This window comes from Panthera onca, chromosome A3 (assembly GCF_046562875.1).
Source record: "Panthera onca isolate mPanOnc1 chromosome A3, mPanOnc1 haplotype 2, whole genome shotgun sequence".
NCBI lineage: Eukaryota > Metazoa > Chordata > Mammalia > Carnivora > Felidae > Panthera > Panthera onca.
Genome location: NC_138341.1, coordinates 111,645,254 through 111,670,017, shown reverse-complemented (window position 1 = coordinate 111,670,017; position 24,764 = coordinate 111,645,254). Strand labels below are relative to the sequence as shown.

General features: G+C 45.6%; 1 protein-coding gene across 1 annotated transcript; it reads right to left on the bottom strand.

Annotated features, from left to right (window-relative positions):
- Nucleotides 1–720: 720 nt before the first annotated feature.
- LOC132676087 (signal-regulatory protein beta-1-like) lies at nt 721–24,362 on the bottom strand. Its single transcript, XM_081795131.1, is given in 8 exon segments — nt 721–2,944; nt 3,060–3,386; nt 7,797–7,958; nt 11,623–11,740; nt 13,470–13,496; nt 14,539–14,651; nt 16,084–16,437; nt 23,619–24,362. Coding segments are annotated over 8 exon segments (1,323 nt in total). The 5' UTR covers nt 23,776–24,362; the 3' UTR covers nt 721–2,879.
- Between the last annotated feature and the right edge of the window lie 402 nt (nt 24,363–24,764).

Below are 24,764 nucleotides of genomic sequence, written 5' to 3'. Positions count from 1 at the left end.
CTAATCTTTATTATTTCCCTTTTCTGATGTTTTTGGATGTTATTTGCTGTTCTTTTTCCAGCTCTTTTGAGTGTAAGTTTAGGTTGTGTATTTGAGACATTTCTTCCTTCTTTAGGATGGCCTGGATTGCAATATGCTTTCCTCTTATGACCACCTCTGCTACGTCCCAAAGGTCTTGACCTGTCTTGTTTTCATTTTCTTTGGTTTCCTTGTACTTTTCAACTTCCTCTTTAATTTCTTGGTTAACCCATTCATTCTTTAATAGGATGTTGTATAACCTCCATGTATTTGTGGTCTTTCCAATTTTTTTCTTGAACTTGATTACAAGTTTCAAAGCATTGTATTCTGGAAATATACATGGTATGACCTCGATCTTTTTGTACTTGTTGAAAGCTTATACCACATCTTCTTTATGCATTCACCAGTTGGTGGGCATTTGGGCTTTCTCCATAGCTTGGCTATTGTTGGTAATGCAGGGACATGTAGAGATAGACATGTAGCCCAATGGCAATAATACCTCATAAAAAGAATCACACCTTTATGGAGTGTTTGTTATGTGGCAAAATGGCTGTGCTGATTAAGTTCTCTATCATTTATCCTAAAAATAAAAAACATATGAGATCCATACCATTCATTCATAACACACACAGACACACACACATATTGCTCAGAAAAGTAAAGTTGGATAAAAGGTATAAATGGAAAGAGCACAACTTCACCAAAAATTAAAAGCTTTTATTTTGTATTACTAAAGCTTGCAAATGGTAAGAATACTACTGCTGTGTGGACCACAACAGAGGAACTAGAGGCACTCTCCCATTGTGTGCCCAAGGAAATAGAGGAAAAAAAAATCCCTTGTTGCAAAGCTGTATTACCCAAACAGCAGATAGAGCTTTGATACAATCCTGAGAAGAATCCATAAGTTGTAGCATATTACTATAATACATAACCATAGAGCCATGGAAAATTACTAAAATGGAGCTTCTTGAAGAAACCTCACACACTGTGTTGAGCATAAAAAAGAAAAGTTCTGGAGTGCTGTATATAGTACAACAGCATCTTTATAGAATTTTAAATATGCAAAGTTACATTGTATATCACTTAAGGATTTATAACATGCTGTAAAATTATAAAAGTAAATTTGAGAATGATAAACACCAAATTCAGGTAAGTGTTTTTAAAAGCAACAGAAGGCCATAACAGAGAAATGTTAATTTTTGCAAAGATAATGTAGTAGGACCAAGGATTTCTTGTATATTTCTTATAAATTTCAGAACCAAAATATGCTTATTCCATGTAGTGATTTCAAAATATATAGGTGTTAAAATCACATCATCCTTGCAGAAAGCGCTGCATAAAAGTAAAATGTGCTTGTCCAAATTATTGGAAGCAGAGCAAATGTCCATCAACAGATGAGCGAATAAAGAAAAGGTGGTCAATATATACAATGGAATATTATTCAGCCGTTAAAAAGAGTGAAATCTTGCCATATGCAACAGCACGGCTAGAGTTAGGGAGTCTATCACTAAAATAAATGTCAGTCAGAGAAAGACAAACATCACATGCTTTCTTTCAGTCATATGTGGAATCAAAGAAGCATAGACAAAAAAAAAGTAAAAAAAAAAAAAAGAGTCAAACCAAAAAACAGGCTCGTAGCTATAGAGAACAAACTGATAGTTACCAGAGGGGAGGTAAGTGGGGAAGTGGGGGGATGGGTTAAGCAGACCAAGGGGATTAGGAGTTCACTTACATTTTGAACACTGAGTAATGTATAGAATTGCTGAATACTATTTTTGTACACCTGAAACTATAATAACACTGTATGTTAACTATACCGGAATTAACATTTAAAAAAGAAAAGTAAAATGTGCTCTGAAAATGAAGGGCTGTTCCTGATCACAGACAGAATGGGAACCTTCTTTTCTTGACCCTCTTGATTGTCTTTGGGGCAGAGGCAGGGCCAGTGTGAAGCTCAGTGCATCAGGGTCTCTGGGTCCCTGAGACCAGGGTCCATCCTTGACTCTGCTCTGAAGAGAGTGGAACATCAGGACTCTGCTCCGAGAGAAGGAACATCAGGAGGGTGTGGGGAAGGGGGCATGTCCAGGATGGAAGGCGGGGGGTGGGGGGCAGGTTCTCCCCTATGTGAGCCTCTTGCACAGGATGGGAGGCAATGTATTGCAGTTCATGCAGGAACTGTAGGGAAATATTCATTCATTCATTCATTCATTCATTTATTCATTCTTGTATTAATTCCCCAAATACTTATCGAGCACCTTCTATGAGGCAGGCCCTCTACAGGCCTACATCCATGGTGCACATCAGAAACCAGATGTGCCTACTCTTACACTCCACCTCCTCTGTCTGAGGTTCTGAACTCCACCCCACCCACATTCATCTTTGCCAGTAGCTAGAGCCTCCCAGTCCCTCGATGGGCTCCATTAGTAGATTTTAGCAATACTTTCTTTATTCATTCCAAAAATCAGTCCCATGAAAACTGACCTATATAATAGTATATGGGGGCACTCTTTGGAGTTTGGGGCTCAAAACTTTGACTTTAATCCCAACTCCCCACCTCAGACCCTCACCCAGGATTCCAAGGGACTTCATTTAAAAGCCTCCAAACCCAGGGCACTGCTGGATGGGTGAGAGCTGGAAGCCTCTGAGATTTCCAACAGAACTTTGGAGAAAACAAGAGTATTTCCAGCCTTTTCTTGAGACTAGATCCCCCTGGGAGGCACAGTGTGAAACAGTGGCCTTACCCTGGACTCCTCTTGCCAGCCCATGATGGTGACCATGAACTCTCTTCTTATGTACTAAGACCTGCCCCCAACTCACCTGTTACCGGCTCCGCCACCTGCAGATGTAGGTGACTATGAAACTCATCGCCAGCAGCACCTTGAAGCCCAGAAGGAATGCCACAAAGATGAGGCAGGCATCTCGGGACCTAAGTACCAATGGGCAGAAGGACACAGCAAAGGGGACACTGTGAGTTTAAATACCTCACTCCACTCAGGAGACAAAGGTGACCTAGTTGCTCAGAGCAGTGGAGGTGGGCTTACCTGAGCTTCCGATGGGCTTGTATGTGCCGTGTGCTTCCGCAGACAGTATGAGGCTGGCCTGGATGGGAGGTTGGGTCTCGTGCTGCACCTTACAGGTGAGCACCTGCTCGGACCCCGGCCCTGACACGTTCACCAAATGCAAGCTTTCCAGGGTGTAGGTCCCATCGCTATTCTGCTTGGATGTGAGTTGCTCAGCTCCCTCGATCGTATGGCAGTTCTCTGTCCAGGTGAGATGCACACTCTGTGGATAGAATCTCTGCACGAGGCAGGTGACAACCACCAAGTCCGAGGAGGGTGAAGACTGGGACACTGTCACTGTAGGGGGAACTGACACAGCCCAGAGAGAGCAGACAATCACTATAGGAAGGCCACTGTGGGAGCCTGGGAATTCCTTGACGATGGGTCATCTGCCCAGGGTCTGCCCCAGAGGAGGATCCAGGTACTTGTGAACAGATTCCTGCGTAGGTAAATGCATGGCTGAATGAGAGTGTGCTTTGAGTGAATGCATGCTTGATGCATGGTCGGATGGAGGAATGCATGGATGAAAGAATGAATGGGCTTGATGAAAGCCTCCAAAACTTGCTCTCTCTCTCTCTCTCTCTCTCTTTTTTTTCCACTTTGGCCATGAAAGATGCAAAGATGAACATTAAATGCCATTTAAGAACCTACAAGTCAGTTGACTCACTCCATGACTTGATAATTCTAACATTTTAAGATTCACAGACTCTACATCTTTATGACTCCAAGATACTGAGATTTTACATAGGAAGGAACTAGGATTTGGAGAGGTTCCCCGTGTTGAGATTCCATCCAAATCTAGAGGATTATATGGAGTGTCTATGGCTTATGTCTGGAGTCAGGAAGCGGGCCAAAATAGATACAATGCATATTCTTGAGTTCAGGTTTGTCCCTAAACCTCAGAAAGGCCAGACAGACTTGTAGACTCAGTTTAACAACTTTTTGGATCATTCCGTGCACACATGTAGTTGCATTTAACCTACTTGAATATCTTTTGAGTTTGGAGTTTTTCTGGCCCTGTGTTCATGTTGGTAGTTGGGTCATCATAAAGGGCATGGTCTGTCACATGGCTTCATTCAAGAGTGGGCACAGGGCCCAGACTGACAGAAGAGCCATGTATAGAATCCCAGCCTACAGGGTTGTTTGTGGATGAAGGGGCACAGTATCCAGTGTGTTATGATGATTTGGTACATGTTTCAGATTTTGAAAAATTTAGTTTTATAAACCAAAAGGATAGAGGTTGTCAGACTGTACTCACCATTCACAGACACATAGATGCCTGAACTAGACGTATACCCCACATCAGGATGCCCTCTTATCAACTTCACACAGTAATAGGTGCCCATATTCTTGGGCAACAATCACTGATGCAGATGGAATAGTCTGTTTGGTTGACCTCTGTGTTTCCACTTGGTTTACTAGGGGAAGTGACTTCCATTGAAACTGTAGGCCCGTTCTCCCTGGACCACAAGACAGGCCCTGCTGGGGAGTGAGCAGACACGTTGCAGGCCAGGGTAACGATGTCTCCAGCTCTGACTGACAATGAACTCTTCAGCCTGGTTCATCTGGAACTCTTTACCTGAAATTTCCTGGAAAGAAACTTTGCAGCATTTCTCATGTTCTTTGTCTTGGTCCAAGATGTTCTGAGGGACTGGTTCTAGCTCAAGGTGGGGGTCTCATTACATACTCTTTTAGCGACATGTACTGGCACAGAAGGATGACAATTACAAATTGGGTTGCCATACAGGATGAGGGGAAGAGGACCAGTGTACAGAACGGGGTGGGTATCTTTCTTCTGCATCCTAATATGAGGATGGGCTGCAGCATGGCAGACACTGTAATAAACAAGGGAACTTGCCGAATAACAAATGGCCACAAACTTAATGATCTAAGAAAACACATACTCTTTCATAGTTCGTGTGAACCAGGATTTCAGACACAGCTCTATCGTGCACAGAGGGAAGTTGATGTGAGTCACAGGGAGAATGGCATGTACAAGTCTGAGGACCATCTGAGGCTATGAGAGGCTAGGAAAGAGGCCCGGAACAGACTGTCCTTAATACAGTTTGTAGCAACTTTATTTATAATTGCCAAGCTTGAAAGCAACCAGGATGACCTTCAGTAGTTGAATGGATAAGGAAATTGTGGTACATTCAGACAGTGGGATCTTATCCAGTGCTAGAAGAAATGAGCTGTCAAGCTCTGAAAAGATATGGAAGAACCTTAAATGCTCATTATTAATTGAAAGGATAAAGCCTGCACACTACGTGATGCCAAGTATATGACATTTTGGAAAAGGCAAAACTATGGACACAGTAAGTAAATACATCAGGGATTGTCAGGGGTTAGGGTGGGAAGAGAGAAATAGAACACAGAGGATTTCTAGGGCATCAAGATATAATACTGTATACTCTATAATATATAAAGGAGGATATCGCTATACATTAGTCCAAACTTATAGACTATACAATACCAAGAGTGAACCGTATTGAAAACTATGGACTTTGGATGTTAATGAAATATCAGTGCAGGTTCATTGTTTGTAATATATGTACCACTCTGGTGAAGGATATTGATAATAGGAGAGGCTGTGATGTGTGGGGTCAGGGAGCAGTATGAGAAATCAGCTGTACCTTCTGCTCCATTCTGGTGTGAACCTAAAACTGCTTTAAAATATGGTATCTATTTATAAGTAAAAGTCATTTCCATATCAAAGATCATCTAGATTTTCTTCTATGATAGCTTCTAAGTATTTTATAATTTTGTGTTTTCCATTATATTTATAAAGGCTGTTACATCTGTGTCTAGATTCAGTTTTTTTGCATATGGACGTCCAGATGTCCAACTGTCCCAGCAACATCTGTTGAAACGGCTACTTTTGCTCCTTCCCCAATGATCATTTTGCTGTATTTATGTGGGTGTTATTTCTGGGCTTTCCATTCTATTACATGGATCTGTGTGACTATTATCTCACCAATGCAGTGTTTCAATACCTGGAGATTTCTAGTAAGTCTTGTAATCAAGTGGTGTCAGACTTCTGACTTTGCTCTTCTCTAGCATTGTGTGGCTATTCCGGATCTTTAATGCCTCCATATAAACTTTAGAATCCGTTTGTCAATACTCATAAGATAGTTTTCTGGTATTTTTATCTGGATTACAGTTAATTCATAGATGAAATCGTGAAGAACTTGCATTCTAACAATATGGGTCTTTCTATCCATGAACATGGCATGTGTCTTTGCTTATTTAGTTCTTTTTTTGTTGCTTAGAGTGAGGTGTTTTGTTTTGTTTTGTTTTGTTTTGTTTTGTTTTGTTTTGTTTTTAATGTTGGCTTCATCCCCAGCACAGAGCCCAGTTCAGGGCTTGAACTCACAACCCTGAGGTCAAGACCAGATCTGAGATCAAGAGTGTAAAATTTAACCAACTGAGCCACCTAGGCACTTCTGAGAGCTGTAGGGTTTTTTGCAGATGTTTTTAATCAAGTTGAGGAAATTCCCTCCTATTTCTAGTTTGCTGAGAGTTTTCATCACTAATGGGTGTTGGATTTGTCAAATACTTTGTCTGCATCAATTGTTATCATCATGCAGTTTTTCTTCTTCAGCCTGTTGTTGTGATGGGTTAGAATGATTGATTTTCAAATGTTGGAACAGCTTTGTATGCCCAGGATAAATCCTACTTAGTCACATATACATAGCTTTACACTTTGTGAAATTCTGTTTGCCGACACTCGGTTGAGAATTCTTGCATTTAGAATCATGGGAGATATTGGTTGGTAGTTTTCTTTTTTTATGTACAGTCTATGAGGTTTTGCTATTGAAATAATAATGGCCTCATCAAATGAGTACGGAAATGTTTCCTCCTCTGTTTTCTGGAGACGACTGTATAAAATTGGTATTAATTCATTTTTAAAAGTTTGCTAACTGGGCCTGAGTGTCTCAGATATGTTACTCATTCCTAAAACATCCAAACTTTATTCCTCCTTCCTTCTACTAAGTTAATGGTCTTGGTTTCCTCTTTCATCTAATCTAACCCCCTGCAGCCATCTGCTCTATCAGAACTCAAGTCCTCTGCCCAGATAGATCAATGGACTTAGGGAAGAGACTTCACATGCTTGCTTAACAAGCAAAGGCAGAACTACTCAGTGAGAACTACTCAGTGAGAACTCAGCAGAACTCTCAGTGAGAACTACTCAGAACCTGTGGGGTTCAGCTCCCGTCACTTACCTGGTGAGACCTAGTGACCACTTCCAGCTAACGTTCCCTGAGCACACAGACCTCTGCCAATTTGTAACAGTGATTCTCTTCGGGTGAAGCATTTGTGGATCCTTTCCTTGCTTCATAATTTCATGTTTTCCAACATCTTTTTCTCCATTGAGAGGTGGCGTCTGTGTAGTGGTAATAAGTGTAAAACTCAGGTTTTACACTTCCAATATGGTTCACTCTTGGTATTGTATCCTAGGGGTTAAGGGATGAGAGCTCTCAGGTGTGCTGTGTTGAGCCCTGTAACCATGGGAGGTGTGTCCATTATCTGAACAAAAAGGTCTGGAACAGATGTGACCACTGGGAGATTTTGTGAGCTGAGGACCATTCCAACTTAGTTCTGTAATTTCTGGCTGGGAAAGAGAAAACCCTCCCCCAAGAAATTCTAGGGAAACAGGTAAGGAGAACGGTAAAGAGGCATGGAAGAACCCCCACCAAACATACCTGAGACCCCACTCACCTGTGAATCCCACAGCAGAGTCAGCAGCAGGGATGGCAGAGAAGGGCAGCATAGGGAAGAAGGGACAGACATCATGGTGGACCTTGGAGCCTTCTCTGTCTGAGTGTTGTCCTGGAGAGGCCTGGGACTCTGTGCTTCGAGAAGAGAAGACACTCCCTGCTTCTGTGATGTCAGAGGAAGGGGATTGTGATGAGAGGAAAGACCATGGGACTGTAACACTTTTTCTTCGAGATTATCAGTTGAGCAGACAAGGTGGTTACAAGCTGAGCAATTGCTACTGGAAATGTTTGGGGTTTCCAGAGTTAAGATCATGACACCCACAGGCTTGGCCTCATTCTGAGCCTTGTCCCATCTGAGGTTCTCGCCAACCCACAGCCCTGCCAATTTTAGAGGCTTCAGAGACATGGTGTGGGGAAGAGGTTAGAGTTTTGGACATGGCAATGGTTTGTGCTTTAGAGGATGGAGGAGACCGCAAGAAGGTGGGGCTCAGGGAACACTCTCCAAGAGGGAAAGCAACATACCTAGAAACACACCCAGGAAGGTGAGGGCTGCCTTTGCTGTCTGTTCTGGGTCCTGGGCCAGCTCGGAAGGAAGGGAGTGGAGGGATTCAAGAAATGCTCTCAGAAAGAGAAAGGAACCAGCATGCTGGCCTCTGTCTCTCTCACCTCTGGAATGAGCTATACCCAAGCACCAAGGTTGTGTTTGGGGACTCTTCTAAGTCCACACTCAGCTGGTGACCCTTTAATGTCCATGAGCCCATAGTCATGCACTGACGGCTAGGGCTATTTTGCTACTGCTTCCTTGTGAGCCCTGCCTCCTCTTAGGGATATACAGGATGTTAAGGCCAGGAGGGGTGGTGGAGGAAGAGGCAAATGCCAGGCAGGCCCAAACTGCCTATAGGAGATGCCAAGACTCCCCTCCACCAGTGATGTCACCATTGTATCACATTTTTCTGGAAGGACGAATTCCATGCTGTGAAGCTATCCATGCCCCCTGCTGAGAGTTGGACAGAATCTTTCCCCCAGTCGCCAGCATCTCTCCCTTCCCCCCACCTCCAGGAGACTTCACACCTTCCATCAGACTCTAAACTCTTCAGAGACTGGGATTTTTAGTGCCTTGATGGTCAAGAGCACTGGCTTTGCAGCCAGATGCAGTCAAGCTCCCAATCCTGAATCCACTTCTTGGTGATTGAGCTATACATCCTTTGACTTTGAAATTTTCATTTGTATGGCTCAAACATCCCAAACTGAGTTCATAGTCTGCTCTCAGACATTCTCTTCTCCCCTTCCACCATGTTCAGTATGTGGCACATCCTCTACCCATTTGGTCAAACCAAGAAGGGACCCATGCTCTACACCCTCACTTGTCCACTCTTGTCTGCCTGCTCGAGGTCCTGCTGGTTTTACCTCCTAAACACCTGTGGAATCTGTTTCTCCATCACCATCATCTCTTGCCCGAATGAAAACTATTACTTCCTAAATGGCCACCCCCATCTTGTTTTGCCCAGTGTCAGCTCTGCCTTCTCCTTCATCCAAGGTGGTCTTCTATGACACAGATCTGATTATACCCCTTTCCTGCATAAAGAGTTTGGTGGTTTCTCATTGCTCTTGTATAGTCAGAGTGCTTGGTATTTTTGTAAATGGTAATGGTGTATAGCATATGGTATATTGTATATGGCATGAGGTATATGGTATATGGACTATGGCTTGTAGTGTATGGTATATGATATGCAGTCCATCCTTCCATGACTGGCTTGGCCCCTAGAGTCAAAAGGCTTCCCACCTTTACTGGTACCAACGACCACCTCTTTGTTCCACACGGGAAACAATTATTAAGATGAATATTAACAGGCGGGTCTTTTCAGGGAGTACTTTCAGGACCGAATGTGTGGAAGGGAGGAGAAGGGAGTAGGAATGTGTAAAAGAAGTTGAGCTGCCGTGAGGTCCCAATGAAGATTCAGCCGATCTCCTATGTGATCTGGTGCTAGGATGTGATTTCAGAGTTATCCTGAGCTGGGGTGAGCGGGCTGGGCCTCTATATCCCCATGTTGAGGAGCCACTGGATGTGGCAGGTTACCAGGCATGACCTGGGGCAAGGTGGCTCTCCTCAGCTGAGGCCATCTCAAAGAGGGTCACAGCCCAGGGCCACCTCCTGAGACCTGGTGCGTCACAGCATCCACCTTGCTCTGCAGAGCCCCTTCCAACTCTGTTCCTTGACCTCAGCACATGGATAAACCCCCCTCCCCCACCCCCACTGAGGTCCTTAGAACTACCCCACTCATCCAGGGGCCTAGAGGTCTCTGAGCACACCTGGATGAACTGGGCTTTACCACTTGGAAAAGTTTAGGATGAACGTCATGGGGGACTGAGAAGTAGCTCCTTCTGGGATCTCTGAGTGCCTGGCTCTGGAGTGAGCTGTGGCAGAGGACAGAGGAAGGAGGAGAAGAAACCTCAGACCTGAAGGGAGATAAAACCTGGATATAAACACAAAATCCCCCCACCACTCATTTCCTTGCAGTGTCCCCCAAAGGGGTGCAAAAGGAAGATAGAGAGCTGAGGGCAAGATGTTAAAGTTTTTTTTATTGGACTCAATTTTGTGAAACAGTTTTACATTTAGAAAAAACTTGGAACAATCATACAGAGTTTCAATATACAGCTGCACACAGTTTCCCCTCTTATTAATGTCTTACAGTAATCTGGTATATCTGTTATAACTTAATGAACCAATATTGGTACATTATTATTAAGCGAAGTCCATAATTTTTCTAGATTTTACTTGACTTGGGCTACTAGAAGAAAACACTGTAAACTAGATGCCTTGAACAACAGGAACTTATTTCTCACTGTTAAGGAGGCTGGAAGTCTGAGATCAGGGTGCCAAGATCATTGGGTTGGGATGTGTGTTTGCCACAATAGCAAAGCAGGTGGTTATGTAGTCTCCTGGTTTCCCGCGATAAACCTGCGTGACATTGTACAAAAGTGAAGAAATGGCAAAAGGGAATGGGCACAAAGCTGAAAGTGCACAGGAGAAAGGAGAAAAGATGAGGTTAGAGGTCAAGTTCAAACTGAATGTGAGAGGGGTTCATGAAGCCATGGCGGCCTTCATGGGAATGCTGCTGGGAATACCGTTGCCCGAGTCTAGATATGCACCCAGAGGAGCAGAGTGAAGATAAACTTACCACGTGCCTGAGGAGGTGGGGCTGGGGGTGGGGACGGGGACAGGGACAGGGAATGTCCCGGAGGGAGTGACACCAGCATATATTCACATTAATATTGTAAAGATATCGCAGCATTGGAAGTGCAAGGGATGGAATGTTAGAAACTGATCCCAACTGAGAAAGGAGTGAGACTGTGGTTAGAAGAAGGCAAGCCCTCTGCAAACTACTCTTGATAAGTCTTTACAAAAGATAAAACACTTCCCTTTTCAACATTTCTAATGTTTGCAGTGACCCCATACCAAATGAATAACAGCCTTACTTTTCTTTTTTCATGTCCTTATACATTCCTAACTGATAGTTGGAGGGCTTCTAATGTGTTGAAAGAAGTTTTTAAAGGTCGCAGAAAAATTGTTACTTTTCCCCTCTGATTATTGAGATCACTTCGCTTGCTTTCAGCGGCGCTGTCATTGCCTGAGTCCTGCGTCACTGTGCAAAGTGAGCACTGTCTCCATTTATCCTGTCACCTGATCTTAAGTTCTAGGGAAACAACTCAGTTTGGGTTTGAGCTGTGAAAACACACAGTGAGAGACAGGAATTGGTATTTTATGTGGGTGGTTTAAGGAAGGTGCCAGAAGGGAGACAATTTGACCTGCATTTCCAAAGGGTCACTGTGGCGGAACCCGGAGAGTCTGTTAGGCACGTGGCAATGGCCCAGGAAGGGATGCTGGTGGCCGGGACCAGGGGGCAGCCCGGGAGCGAGCAGTGTGCAGGTGCTGGGTAGAGCTCCCTGGTGGGCGGGAGGAGGCTTACACTCGCTCCTGAGAGCTTTCCAGGAATTTTGCAAGCTAGTTGTTCCACGGTTGGCAGCTTGAAATTGGCCGCATTGGGAGTGTAGACAACACAGAAGTGGACAACCACCACAAATGAGGCTTCTTTTTCTTTCCGAACGTGGATTGTTGAACATTTACCATCTCACCACTGGACATAGCATTATGAAGGCAGAACTGAACACGGGAAGGGTCCAGGTTTCTGGACTGCCAGCACCTATACACGAGCGGGGGGATCAGGAAAGATGAAGCTGAATGGAGAGCTGGTGTCCCCATCACAGGGAGAGGAGGGAAACTCTCTACTTTGAGTAGAAGGACATGTAGGCAAAGGGGAAGGAGAATCATGTCCCTTCTTCCACACAAGATGGGATTCATCTGCATTCAGGAGGCATTGGAAAACCTCACTGAGGCTGGCAAGTCTGGGGGTTGGCAGGAATGGCCCATGAGAGCATGGCCTTGAGTGTGTACTTAATGGCCACGGTCCCCAGGAAATGGATGAGAGATAGCCTGGTACACGTACACGTGACTTGTTTCTCACATTCTAGGAAGATACCCATGTGTCAGTTTCCAGAGCACGTTCCCATGGCCCCTGCTCAGGACCAGGTATGAAGACCAGCTCTGGGGGCATCAAGGACTGGGAGAGGAGCAGCAGGAACTGTGGGCAGGTGGGTCTCTGGGGAAGCAGGCATCTGGGGCAGGGTGGTGGAAGCTTCTAGTTGTTCCTTGTCTTAGGCTGGGCCCCTCAGGGAAGGAAGGAGGCAGCAGAGACTGAGGATGGCATGTAGCAGGGGAGGAAGGAAGGAGCCGTGGACCCATGTTCACATTTGATTATCTGCTCATCATTCCAGAAATGTTCTCCACGTGTCTCCTATGTCCTCGGTGCTATTTTCCTCCTGGGTCACCTGTAGTGAGAGGACAGGCGGTCCCTGACATGGACTGTGCCTCCTCAGCCTTCCTCCCTAGGTCCTGATCGCCCTTCCCCATCCTCTCCAGTCTGTCCCACGGAGGGTCAGAGTGGGAGCCATCCTCAGAGCAGCCAGCGGGCACCTGTCAGCATTCCTCTAAATGTGGACACCTTGCGCCCAAATAATCTAGAGATGGTCTCCACGGGGTTTCCCACCATCCAGCCCCTCTACCCACTTCCTTCCAAGAAGCCCTAGGACTCTGTGCACATCCTTTGACAGCCCTTGACCCCACCCACTTCCTGCAGGACCCCCACAGTCTTCTTGGGAGCTGGGAACCTCTCGGAACAATCCCTGAGGCTCCAGAGGGTGTGGACGGAGATGCGTCACCTGCTCTTTACTCCAGGTGGGCACTGACCCTGTATGACCTGTGGGCTGCCCCTTCCACTGACCTGGCTCCTTCTAGGACTGACCTGGCTTTGTCCTCCTTGTCCATGACTCACAGTCAATCCATTGCTTCCTGTGGCCATAGATGGCAGAGACAGAGACGAGCAGCAGCAGCTTGGGGCCCAAGGAGAGAGCCACCAAGAGTGAAGGAGAGAGTTCTAGGTCTGGAAATGAAGGGACAGGAGGCAGCATCAGAGAGGGATCCAGAAGTCTACTCCCAGGGGCCTCCACTTACCCCAACCGAGGGAACCTGGGTCCATCAATGGTCTGAAGCTCATGAATTTCCCCTGTGAGGGCCTCGAGGCAGAATTCAGGGTAAGAGGTACTCCCTTTCACTCACCTTTTCCCGGGCTGCCAGCTCTCCTTCCTGAGGGAAGACATGGGGACAATGAGAACTCAACAACATGCAAGTGAGCTTTACTGACTTGTTCCCCACACCCGATGGGGCAGGTCTGACACTCTCTTTCTGAGGAGGGAACAGGCTCATAGTTTACGGAGGGTCACAAGATGAGTGGGAAATCACTCACTGCTGTCCCGTAGGGTGAATCTGTGACCTTGTCTTTGGACCAGAACATGTCCAACCTTTCAGGGTCATAGCAACGAATATCAGCCCAGCCTCGAGTACAGTGAGGACAATGTCATGGTGAATGAGGTGCAAGGCTGTCCTGCTTTCTTCCACGCACGGGCCTCGATGACCCCGTGTTCTCATGTGTTGAAGGAGCCCTCAGGGTGACCTGACCTCACAAGACCTGCTGCCTGGACAACACCCTAGAGAGGTAAGAAACACCTCCCCCAAACACCATCCCCCACCCAGACCCCGGTGCCAACATCAGGGAACATCTTTCTGTTGTACATAGATCACTGTTCTGGATGCATAGCTTCAGATTCTTTGCCTTTTTATAATGATTGCTTTTTGTTCTTAGATTTACATCAAGAAGTTCCAGTAAGTTTTTGAAATATACAGAATAATCTTTGAGGAAGAGGCAGAGACACCATTTTTACCCCTGGCATGTTGGCAGATGGTGGGTCCTAGCTGGGTGGCCCTCTGATCTTATACTCAGTTGAAAGAGGTGCATTGCCCATGTTTGCACCTGCTTCTAGAGGGCAGCCTGCAGCAGAGGCCTGGAGGAAGAGCGGGTACAGAGGTTTCGCCCCTCCGCTCCATTTTAAAAAGTCAAAAATAGCATCTGGCTCGTCCAAGTATGACTCTTCTGTGCTGCCTTGTGTTCACCATCTCCCTTTGCCAGTCTTGCCTCCTTCCCTGTCTCACATGCACGTGAATTGGGCAGTGCTCCACAGTGAGCTATCCCCCTTCTCGTGTATCTTAGAGGCTGCTTCCCAAGGCAGATGACCTGCGGAGTTTGTCTGGGAGGGGTCTGGAAACCCAGCTCTAAGGTGCAGATACAGACCCGGGTCTCAGTCAGCTGACTGGCCAAGAGGTCCCCAGCCTGGTGGGTGTTGGGGCAGGGGTAGGGCCCAGCAGTCCCTGATATTGTCACTGCTAAAACCTCACAGTGGTGACCTGGGATGATGTGAGCAGAGGATGGGAGTACCCTGGCAATCTGGAAATGAGTTGGGAATTACAGGAACTATGGGATTGGATGGGTGTCGCTGGGCTGATGCCTTTCAGAGAAAGACGATGCAAACTAAGACCAGTGAATCACACCTGAAAGGTCAAGTGTGAAAGAGGACATCCGGGCAACATTGTAGACTCACATCTCCTAGAGCCGGAGGGAAGAAAAAGCTAAGGACACAATTGGGTCCACCATCACCATAAGAGCATCGGCGCTACAGAGAAGACTGGATTCTCAGCTTCAGTGCACCTGCTTTGCCAGAACAGGGCCGTGATGGGGAACGATGGGAGACAGATACTGAGATGTGGGATAGGGACTTTGGAGACAGGGCATTCAAAGCCCTCAGGGCACTTGTGTCTGCTGAGGACAAGGCAGCACCTTAGTTACTCATCTCCAAATAGAACTTCTAAACCCAAAGGAAAAAGAATAAAAGGACAGTAAATTCTATGGAAATCTGGTTCTCAATAGCCCTTGAAGACAATGCCCAACCTTCAAAATCTCTGGGAGAGAAAAGACAAAATTCACCAAATCCAAAAGCTCAGTCACCTACACTGCTGCCCTCCCACCCTCACCAGCCAAAGGAAAGGGCAGGTGAAGGGGTCAAGGAGCCTGAAAGTTATTTAGAAATCTCACTGCCAATATTAAATCCAACTTAAATTAAAAATATTGAAATATGTCCCGCACATCAGGACACAGATTATAGGAAACTGTTTCAAAGTATGCCTGACTTGGGACTTGGGATGGTTGGCCAAGATCCCTCAGAGTCTGTGAATAGGGTACCTTCCATGGCAAGAGAGACTTGTGTGGTCATTAGGTAGGGTTTTGAGCGGGTCGTTATCTTGGATTATCAGAGTGGAGCCAACTTAATCACAGAGACCTTTACAAGTGAAGGAGGGACACAGGAGAGTGGGAGCAGGAGGCATATTGACCGCAGCAGAAATAGGTCAGGAACGGGACCCTAGGCGCTGGAACAGCAAGGACACCGACTCTACCCCAGCAGGTGCTGAGTAAGTGCTGAGTAAAGGGAGTACTGGCCACATGAAGCAGAGGTCTCTCCAGAGGCAGGGGTGAGGTGAGGCCTTGTAACTGGGAAAGTCGCTCAGACTTTCAGTCCCTCATCGCTGGAACCAGAGGGCTGGTCAGGATTGGAAAAGGGAAGAGCTGGGAGCCTGCAGGCTGAGGTTCCAGATTTTCCACCAATTACCAGCCATGGGGCCTTGAGCAAATAGCACAACCTCTCCAGGCCTCAACGTCCCTGATCTGTGGAAGGGGCTCATTCAGGGGCACCCATAACAGCACCTGATCCTTATCTGTTGCTCAGACAGTGGAGGGCATTCTTACTGACTTGCCGTCACAACCAGGGGATGGAGCGATACTCACCACTCACGGTGACCTGGGTGCCTGGTCCAGACTTAAACTCCACCTCACGGGCCCCTTTCTGGAACTTCACTCAGTAGTAGGTTCCCGCGTCTGCTGGGGTGATGTTACTGATGCGGATGGAAAAGTCCAGGTTGTTTCTTCTTGTGGCGTCTGAAACATTTGTTACGCGGGGAAAGTGGCCTCCTCCAAAACTGAAGATTAACTCCCGGTCTGGCCCCATCCCCCTGAACCACCTGATTTTCCCAACGGGGACCAGGGAGGTCAGGGTGCAGTGCAGAGTGGCCGTCTCTCCGGCTGTGACAGACACCAGCTTCTCGGGCTGGATCACCTGCAGCTCCGCCTCACCTGCCACACCTGGAGGGAGAACAAAGCAGGTATTTAGCATCCTTGTGCGATCCTGTCCGTCCGCGCAAGTGTTTATCCACAACAGCCTTCACTGAGTGCACACCGTGAGCCCAGCCCGCTGCGTGTACACGGCATGTAGCCCTCGCGACGAGCCTGTGACACAGGACCCTGTTGCAGACGAGGAAAGGAAAACACAGAGAGATTCAGTGATACATATATCACATTTTCTTTATCCATTCATCAATAATGGACATTTGGGCTCTTTCCATACTATTGTTGATAGTGCTGCTATAAACACTGGGGTGCATGTGTCCTCCAATCTGTGTTTTTGTATAGTTTGGAGAAATATCCAGTAGTGCATTTGCTGGCTAATGGGGTAGCTCTGTCTGTAACTTTCTGAGGAACCTCCATTCTGCTTTCTAGAGTGGTTGCACCAGGTTACATTCCCACCAACAGTTTGAGAAGGTTTCCCTCTGTCCGCATCCTGGCCAACATCCGTTGTTTCCTAAGGCGTTACTTTTGGCCATTCTGACAAGTGTGAGCGGTATCTAATTGTAGTTTTGTTTTGTATTTCCCTGGCGATGAGTGGTATTGAGCATGTTTCTTCACGTATCTGTCAGTCGTTTGTACGTTTTCTCAGCCATCCAAAGGAATGCAATATTGCCGATAGCAATGACGTGACTGGAACCAGAGTGTGTTATGCGAAGGGAAATAGGTCAGTCGGAAAAAAGATACCGAATGATTTCAGTGATAGGTGGAATTTAAGAAACAAAACAGATGAACAGAGGGGAAGGGAAGGAAAAGTAAAATAAGATAGAAATAGAAAAAGAGCGAACCATAAGAGAGTTTTTATCTATAGAGAACACTGTGGGTTTCTGGAGGGGAAGTGGGTGGGGGGATGGGCTAATTGAGTGATGGGCATTAAGAAGCAGAATTGTCGTGATGAGCACTGGGTGTTATATGTAAGCAATGAATTATTAAATTCTATTCCTGAAACCAATACTACACTATACGTTAACTAACTTGAATTTATTTTCTTAAATATAATTTATTGTCAAATTGGTTTCCATACAGCACCCAGCGCTCATCCCAACAGACATAAATAAATGGAAAAACTTCCTCTGTTCGTGCATTGGAAGACTTCATATTGTTAAGATGTCAATAGTACCTAAAGCGATCTATAGATTCAATACAATTGTTATCAAAACCCCCATGGCATTTTTTTTTTTTTTTTTTGCAGAAATGGAAAAGCCCATTCTAGAATTCATATGCAGTTTCCAGGGACCTAGATCACCAAACAATCCTGGAAAAGAAAATAGTTGGGAAACTCATACTTCTTGATTTAAAAACCTACTGCATAGTATAATAATTAGAGTACTATAGTACTGAAAAGAATAGAGGGATAGAGCAATGAAATTGAATAGAAAGCCTAGAAATAAACCCTCACATATATGGTCAAAAGATTTTCAACAAGAGTGCCAAGGCCATTCAGTGAGGGAAAGAGTACTCTTTTCAACATGAGATGCTGGGAAAATGGGATATCTACATGCAAAAAAAGAATTTGAACCCTCATTTTACTCTATATAGAAAAATGAGCTCATTGGATGAAGGGACCTAAATGTAAGAGCTAAATGTATGAAATTCAGAGAAAAAACTGTAGGCAAAACTCATGATACTGGATTTGACAATGATTTCTTGGATAAGAAACCAAAGGAACACATAATAAAATTAAAATATATGTAAATTGGACTTCATCAAAATTAAAAACTTTTGCATAGCAGAGGACAATATTAAAAGTGAAAGAGGGACGCCTTGGTCGCTCAATTGGTTAGACATCCAACTCTTGATTTCAGCTCAGGTCATGATCTCATGGTTCATGAGTTCAAGCCCCAGGTTGGGCTCTGTGCTAACAGTGCGGAGCCTGCTTGGGATTCTCTCTCTCTCTCTCTCTCTCTCTCTCTCTCTGCCCCTCCTCCACTTGCACTCTCTCTGTCTCTCTCAAAATAAACAAACTTACAAAAAAAAGTGAAAGAACTCACAGAATGGGAGAAAATATTTGCAAAGCATATGTTTCAGAAAGAATTAATAACCGGCATATATAAAGAATTCCTACAATTCAACAAAAAAATATCAAATAGCCCTGTTAAAAAATGGACCAAAGACTAGAATAGACATGTCTACAAAGAAGATACTCAAATGGTGAGTAAGCACAAGATATTGAACGTCATTAGAAAAATGAAAATCAAAACCACAATGAGATACCCTTTCATCCCTGAGAATGGCTTTTATCAAAAACAAAAGAAAGCAAAACCAAAATACAAGAAAATTAAAAATCAGAAAATAAGGATTGAGTAAGCTGTGGAGAAACTGAAACTCTTGTGTGTCGATGGTAGAAATATAAAATGGTGTGGCCATTGTGGAAACAGTTGTGTTATCATTAAAATTTAAATGTAGAATTTGCCGTATGATCCAACAATTCCACTCTTAGGTAAATATCCCCCAAATTACAGGTAAGTACTCAAATACTTGTACATCCTTGTTCATAGCAGCATTATTCATGATAACCAAAAGGTAGCAGAAAAAATTCATTTCTATCCATAGATGAATGGATAAACAAAATGTTGCTGTAGGTATGTATGTGATATACACACACATACACACACATATGTGTGTATATATATATATATATATATACACACACATACACACACACACACACATATATATGTATATATATGGAATTTTATTCGGCCTTAATAAGCATTAATAAACAATGATAGTCTTGGGGTGCCTGGGTGGCTCGGGTGGTTGTGCGTCTGACTTAGGCTCAGTCATGATCTCACGGTTTGTGAGTTCGAGCCCCGCATTGGTCTCACTGTTGTCAGCAAAGAACCTGCCTCGGATCCTCTGCGCCTCTCTTTCTGTGTCCCTCCCCAGCTCACACTCTCTTTCTCAAAAATAAACAAACAATAACAGCAGCAACAACAACCAAGAGCAGTGATAATCTGATATGTACTATAATCTGGATGAACCTCAAAAGTATCATTCTAGGGTGACATATGCCAGATACAAAAGGACAGATATACGGTTCCATGTGTATGAAGTACCTAGAAAAGACAGATTCATAGATACTAAAAAGTAGTTGCTGTGGGGGTGAAAGGAATGGAGAATTCTTGCTTAATGGGTACAGTGTCTGCTTAGGATGTTGAAAAAAATCCTGAAATGTGCGGTGGTACCAGCTTCACAACTATGTGAACGTACTTAATGCCACTGAATTGTATCCTGAAAAATGGCTGAAATAGTAGATTTCGTGTTATGTATATTTTAGCACAGTAAGAAATATCTACAAATATCTACAAACAAGGTGATCCCCCCCATGTAGAGCCTTTCAATTGGACTAAATGGCTCTAGGAGAAAGAAAATGTATCGTTCCAGGGGCTCATGCATTTGAGAAATCTGCCCCCGAAGGGGGAGATAGAACCATGGGAATGTCTAAGCAGGCGAACTAGTAGGCTACAAAATTGTTCATGTTCTGCAAAGAGTTGTGGGACGTTGCCTATGGCTGAACATTGAGTTATGCATTGAAAGGACGCGAGCCGCCTTCGGAGCAATCGTTGAACTGCGCGTGCCAGACTTTGCAGGTGGATTTCACTGCCTCAGTGACTAGCCAGTCTCTGAAGACACAGAGAAATACAAAATTATTCCTTATTACTGGAAGTGTCCTAAAAACTAGGCAGGGATATAAATCAGAGAAACGGGCACCACACACACACCTGTGTTCTTTTCTATTGCTCAGCTACTCCTCGGGGAGAAAATCTGTGGTTCACTCTTGCAGAGTGTGAGCTGGTAAGACCCATGCACTTAGCACGATTTGCGACCGAGCATGTCTCCTCAGGAGGGCACGTGTCACCACAGCCAGGTCTTGGGTGTGCCAAGAACATCAAGTGGTTTGGTTACAAGTTTGGACGAGGAGATTGGGGTGAGGAAACTGAGCTGCTAAGACAAAAATGGGAAGAAACAGGAATGCATTTTTGGAGGAAGACATGGAGGGACCAGGAGAGGGAGGAGGTAAGAGGGATCAGAGCATCAAGAGGAACCAGGGTGGGGCGCCTGGGTGGCTCAGTTGGTTAAGCGTCGGACTTTAGCTCAGGTCATGATCTCATGGTTTGTGAGTGTGAGCCATGCTCTGGGCTGACAGCTCAGAGCCTGGAGACTGTTTGGATCCTGTGTCTCCCTCTCTCTCTCTCCCTGCCACTCTCCTGCTTACACTCTGTCTCTCTCTCTTTCTCTCTCTCAAAAATAAATAAATACTTCAAACAAACAAACAACAGGAACCAGGGAAAGGTGTAAACTCTGCCATCTGTGAATCTATATTCCTCATAGATTTCCATCTCTGGCCCAGGCCTCGTCTCTGAACTCTGGATTTGTATGTGCAATGAGCCACTCAACAATTTGCATAGATAGAAGCAAACCTCTCACTGTTTACACTGTCCCCAACTGAACTCCTCAGTTTCCCCCACATCCTTGTACATCTCAGATGAGGCACCTTTATTCTCCAAGACGCTCAGGTCCAAGCCCTTGGGAACCTCTCTTTCCACTCCAAATCCTATGTATCAGGAGATCCTGTTGTCTCCCCTTCTGCATGCACCCACAATCCGACCTCTTTCCCCTTCCTCTCCTGGCTGCTGTCTGGGTGCAAAATGCTTTTCCTTGTTTGCACGAACATGACGAACTCTTGAATGCTCTAGTCGCTTCTGTCTGTGCCCTATGGTGTCTAATCTCAACCAAATGCTGGTATAAGTTAAAACTCATGGTGGATCATGTCATTTCTGTCTTCAGAACCTTGCAGTGGCAACCATTTTACTCAGAGTGAAAGCCCAAACCCTTGAACAGAACAGGAGGATTCTACTCTCCTGCTGTTCCCGAGCTATTCGGGAAGGCTCTTTCCCCAGAAGATCACATGGCTCACACCCCAAATTCTTGTAGTCTTTGCTCTAATCTCCCTGTTCAGTGATGCCCACCCAGGCTACCTCTTTAAATACATCCCACCCTGAAGAGTCTCTCATTGTCTTCTCCAGCTGTACTGTCATGTTTTTCCTTAACACTCATCACTTTCTAAATTTTTTTTCAATATATGAAATTTATTATCAAATTTGTTTCCATACAACACCCAGTGCTCATCCCAAAAGGTGCCCTCCTCTATACCCATCACCCACCCTCCCCTCCCTCCCACCCTCCATCAACCCTCAGTTTGTTCTCAGTTTTTTAGAGTCTCTTATGCTTTGGCTCTCTCCCACTCTAACCTCTTTTTTTTTCTCTCCTTCCCCTCCCCCATGGGTTTCTGTTAAGTTTCTCAGAATCCACCTAAGAGTGAAAACATAACAGTCATGACTTTCTAACATACTATGTTATTTCCTTATTTGGTATGTCTGTTGTTTCTTTTCCTTTTCTCCGCTACGATATAACTTCCGTGAGGGCATCTACTTTTTCTCTTTTAATAACCAGTATGCCCAAAGCTCACATAACAGTTCTTGGCACCTAGTAGTTACCCAGTAAATATTGGTGTAATGTGTGAATTGCCCAGTGTGATCCCTGTCTGAGACCCTGCCCTCTATTTTCAGTGGAGAATTTCTCAGGAAAATATAATGAGAAGCTGAATTTCCCATGAAGATGACTGTGGGGGAAAAAACTACTTGCATATACTCAGAAAACGGAAGAGCCCAAAAGAAACAAACCACAAATGCTCTTCCCCCCCCACCCTACCCTTCCCTCCACCCACTGGCAGATCTGCAGAAATCTCATGGGATGGATGTGGGGCCATAGGGTTCGAGAAGAGCAATGGTTAGACCCGTGAGATCTAGAATCAGACCGCCTGAGTTCAAATCATAGCCCTGCCTTCACCACTGAGTGACCTTGGACTTTTCCATGCCTTCTTTGCTTATCTGTAAGGTAGGGGGACAGAAATGTCTACCTTGGGTACAAAGATCACAGGACATAACAGACACATGCATTTCCAAGTAGGTGTAGCACATGGTGAGTGCTCAGGAAATTGGAAAGTGATTACTCATGAGATTTCCTGAGGCCTGGAGGCATCAGCTGACACTAGATGGTTGGGATCAGGATATAATTACAGGTGCGGATCATACAGGCAGGATCCTCTGTATTTTGGACCCCTTCTTTTCCTCCCCACTCCGGTCCAGCATGGAGGACCTCCAAGGTAGTAATGCACAAAGTTCTACTCCTTCTACCCAGAGAGAAGTTTGCTTGTCTTAAGAGCTTGGTGGATGGTGAGCAGTACTTTAGAGAAGTAGAAAAAGTGGGTGAGGAGCTGAGAGGGAACCAAACATCTGTTCACTGTGCATTTCACGTAGAGTGGACGTGGCGTGAGGAAATCGATAAGAAAGCATTTTCAGATATCCCATACCCACGTGTGCACCCTTCCTCATGCCCAAACATGTACACACACACACATATACAAGTGCATTCCCAAGTATACATGAAGTGTGGCCCAGCATGCTAGCATACAGATCACTTTGAGGATTCCATGAAATTGTCATACATGTTAAAAGCCGAGTAAAAGATTTGGCGCATAGGAATCACCCAACACATCGTTAACCAAAGTTTGGGAGGACACACAGCAGAACTGGAACTCTGGAGACCTCGGAGTGTGCTAAGTGATGCCTCTTCTTCTGTTTCCCTCTCTGTATTTTCTGATGTTTGTTTAGTTAGCCTCCACCGAGAAGCCGAGCAGCATAACACGGTGAAAAGAATGAACCGTGGAGCTGGGTGGCCTGGACATGAATCCCGGCAGATGCACTGACTTAGGTAGCTGACATTGGGCCATTAACTCTCTCTGCCTGAATTTCTCCATCTGCTGATCAGCAGTACAGTCCTAGCTATCAGGCAGGGGTGTTGTGAGAATTAGATCATTTAATACCTACAAACTTGTCCTTGTGACAGATTGAAGCCTCCACTGTCTGGATGCCTCTGGTAACAAGCTGTAGGTGATGGATGCATAGAGGAAATGCTCAGATCCCCGACTTCCTGCTCTCAGATGACACCCAGTCCTTGGTCTTCTGTGGCAGCCCTGGGTAGCACACCTCTGGTTACCTGCAAGCCCTTGATGTCCAGGGACATGGGAGGTGTTGTGGGATCAGGAAGAGGGGATTGTACCCCAAGGCAGTGCTTACCTGTGAGCAGAGCCAGCAGCAGGTAAGGAGGCAGGTGGGGCCCGGAGGCAGGGGCCAACATTGCGGAGGCCTGGAGACCCTGCTCTGTGCAAATGTGTATGCTGGGTAGAATGGGCCTCTGTTCTGTAGAGGGGAAAAGCCTTCCTTCTCCTGTCATTAGGGGAAGTGCCTATGATGGGGTGACATGGCTGTGGGGCAACAGTCTGCTTCTAGATTGTGAAAGAGAAGTCAGGCAGAGAACACCTCACTTGGTGAGGGGTCCTCTTCTCTTTTTCAGAGAGAGTGGAGAGGCCCAGGAGAGATAATGCTTCCTGCCTGCATGGGGCCTCTGCCCCCTCCAGTGGGCCCTCCCCCCATCTTGAGGTCTTCATGGTGATTCCCACTTGGGAGCCCCAGACCAAGGCGGATCTGCAGTTGGGGGCTGTGTCCCAAGCTCCTGAGCCCAGAACACTTAGGGGTGGCTGGCTTGTGGCCTCAGGCTCCACCAGCCTGCCAAACGACGGGGGAGATGTCTAGAAGTGAAGTAACTCCATGCTTTGGAGTTACTCAGCAGGAAGAAAAGTGCCCAACTTTGTGATTGAACGAGGTCTGTTCCAGAAATGACTCCCCATTCCAACCCTGTATGTTGCAACTGGTAAAATTTCACCCAAAGGCACAGTACAGAGTGGACCTCTGAAGTTGTCTGTGCTTGGGGCACCTGGCTGGCACAGTCCATGGAACGTGTGACTCTTGATTTGGGGACTGTGGGTTTGGGCCACACCCGTGCAGATTACCTAAAAAAAAAAAATATCTTAGATGGGGCGCCTGGGTGGCGCAGTCGGTTAAGCGTCCGACTTCAGCCAGGTCACGATCTCACGGTCCGTGAGTTCGAGCCCCGCGTCAGGCTCTGGGCTGATGGCTCAGAGCCTGGAGCCTGTTTCCGATTCTGTGTCTCCCTCTCTCTCTGTCCCTCCCCCGTTCATGCTCTGTCTCTGTCCCAAAAATAAATAAACGTTGAAAAAAAAAAAAATCTTAGAATAAAAAAAAGCAGTTGTATGTGCTTACATCATTTTCTCTCCTCTTTCAGGAGAGGCAGTGGGTTATAGGTCCCAGAAATCATCACACTCCCAGGCATTTATCTGAGTGAAATGAAAACCAGGACCTCAC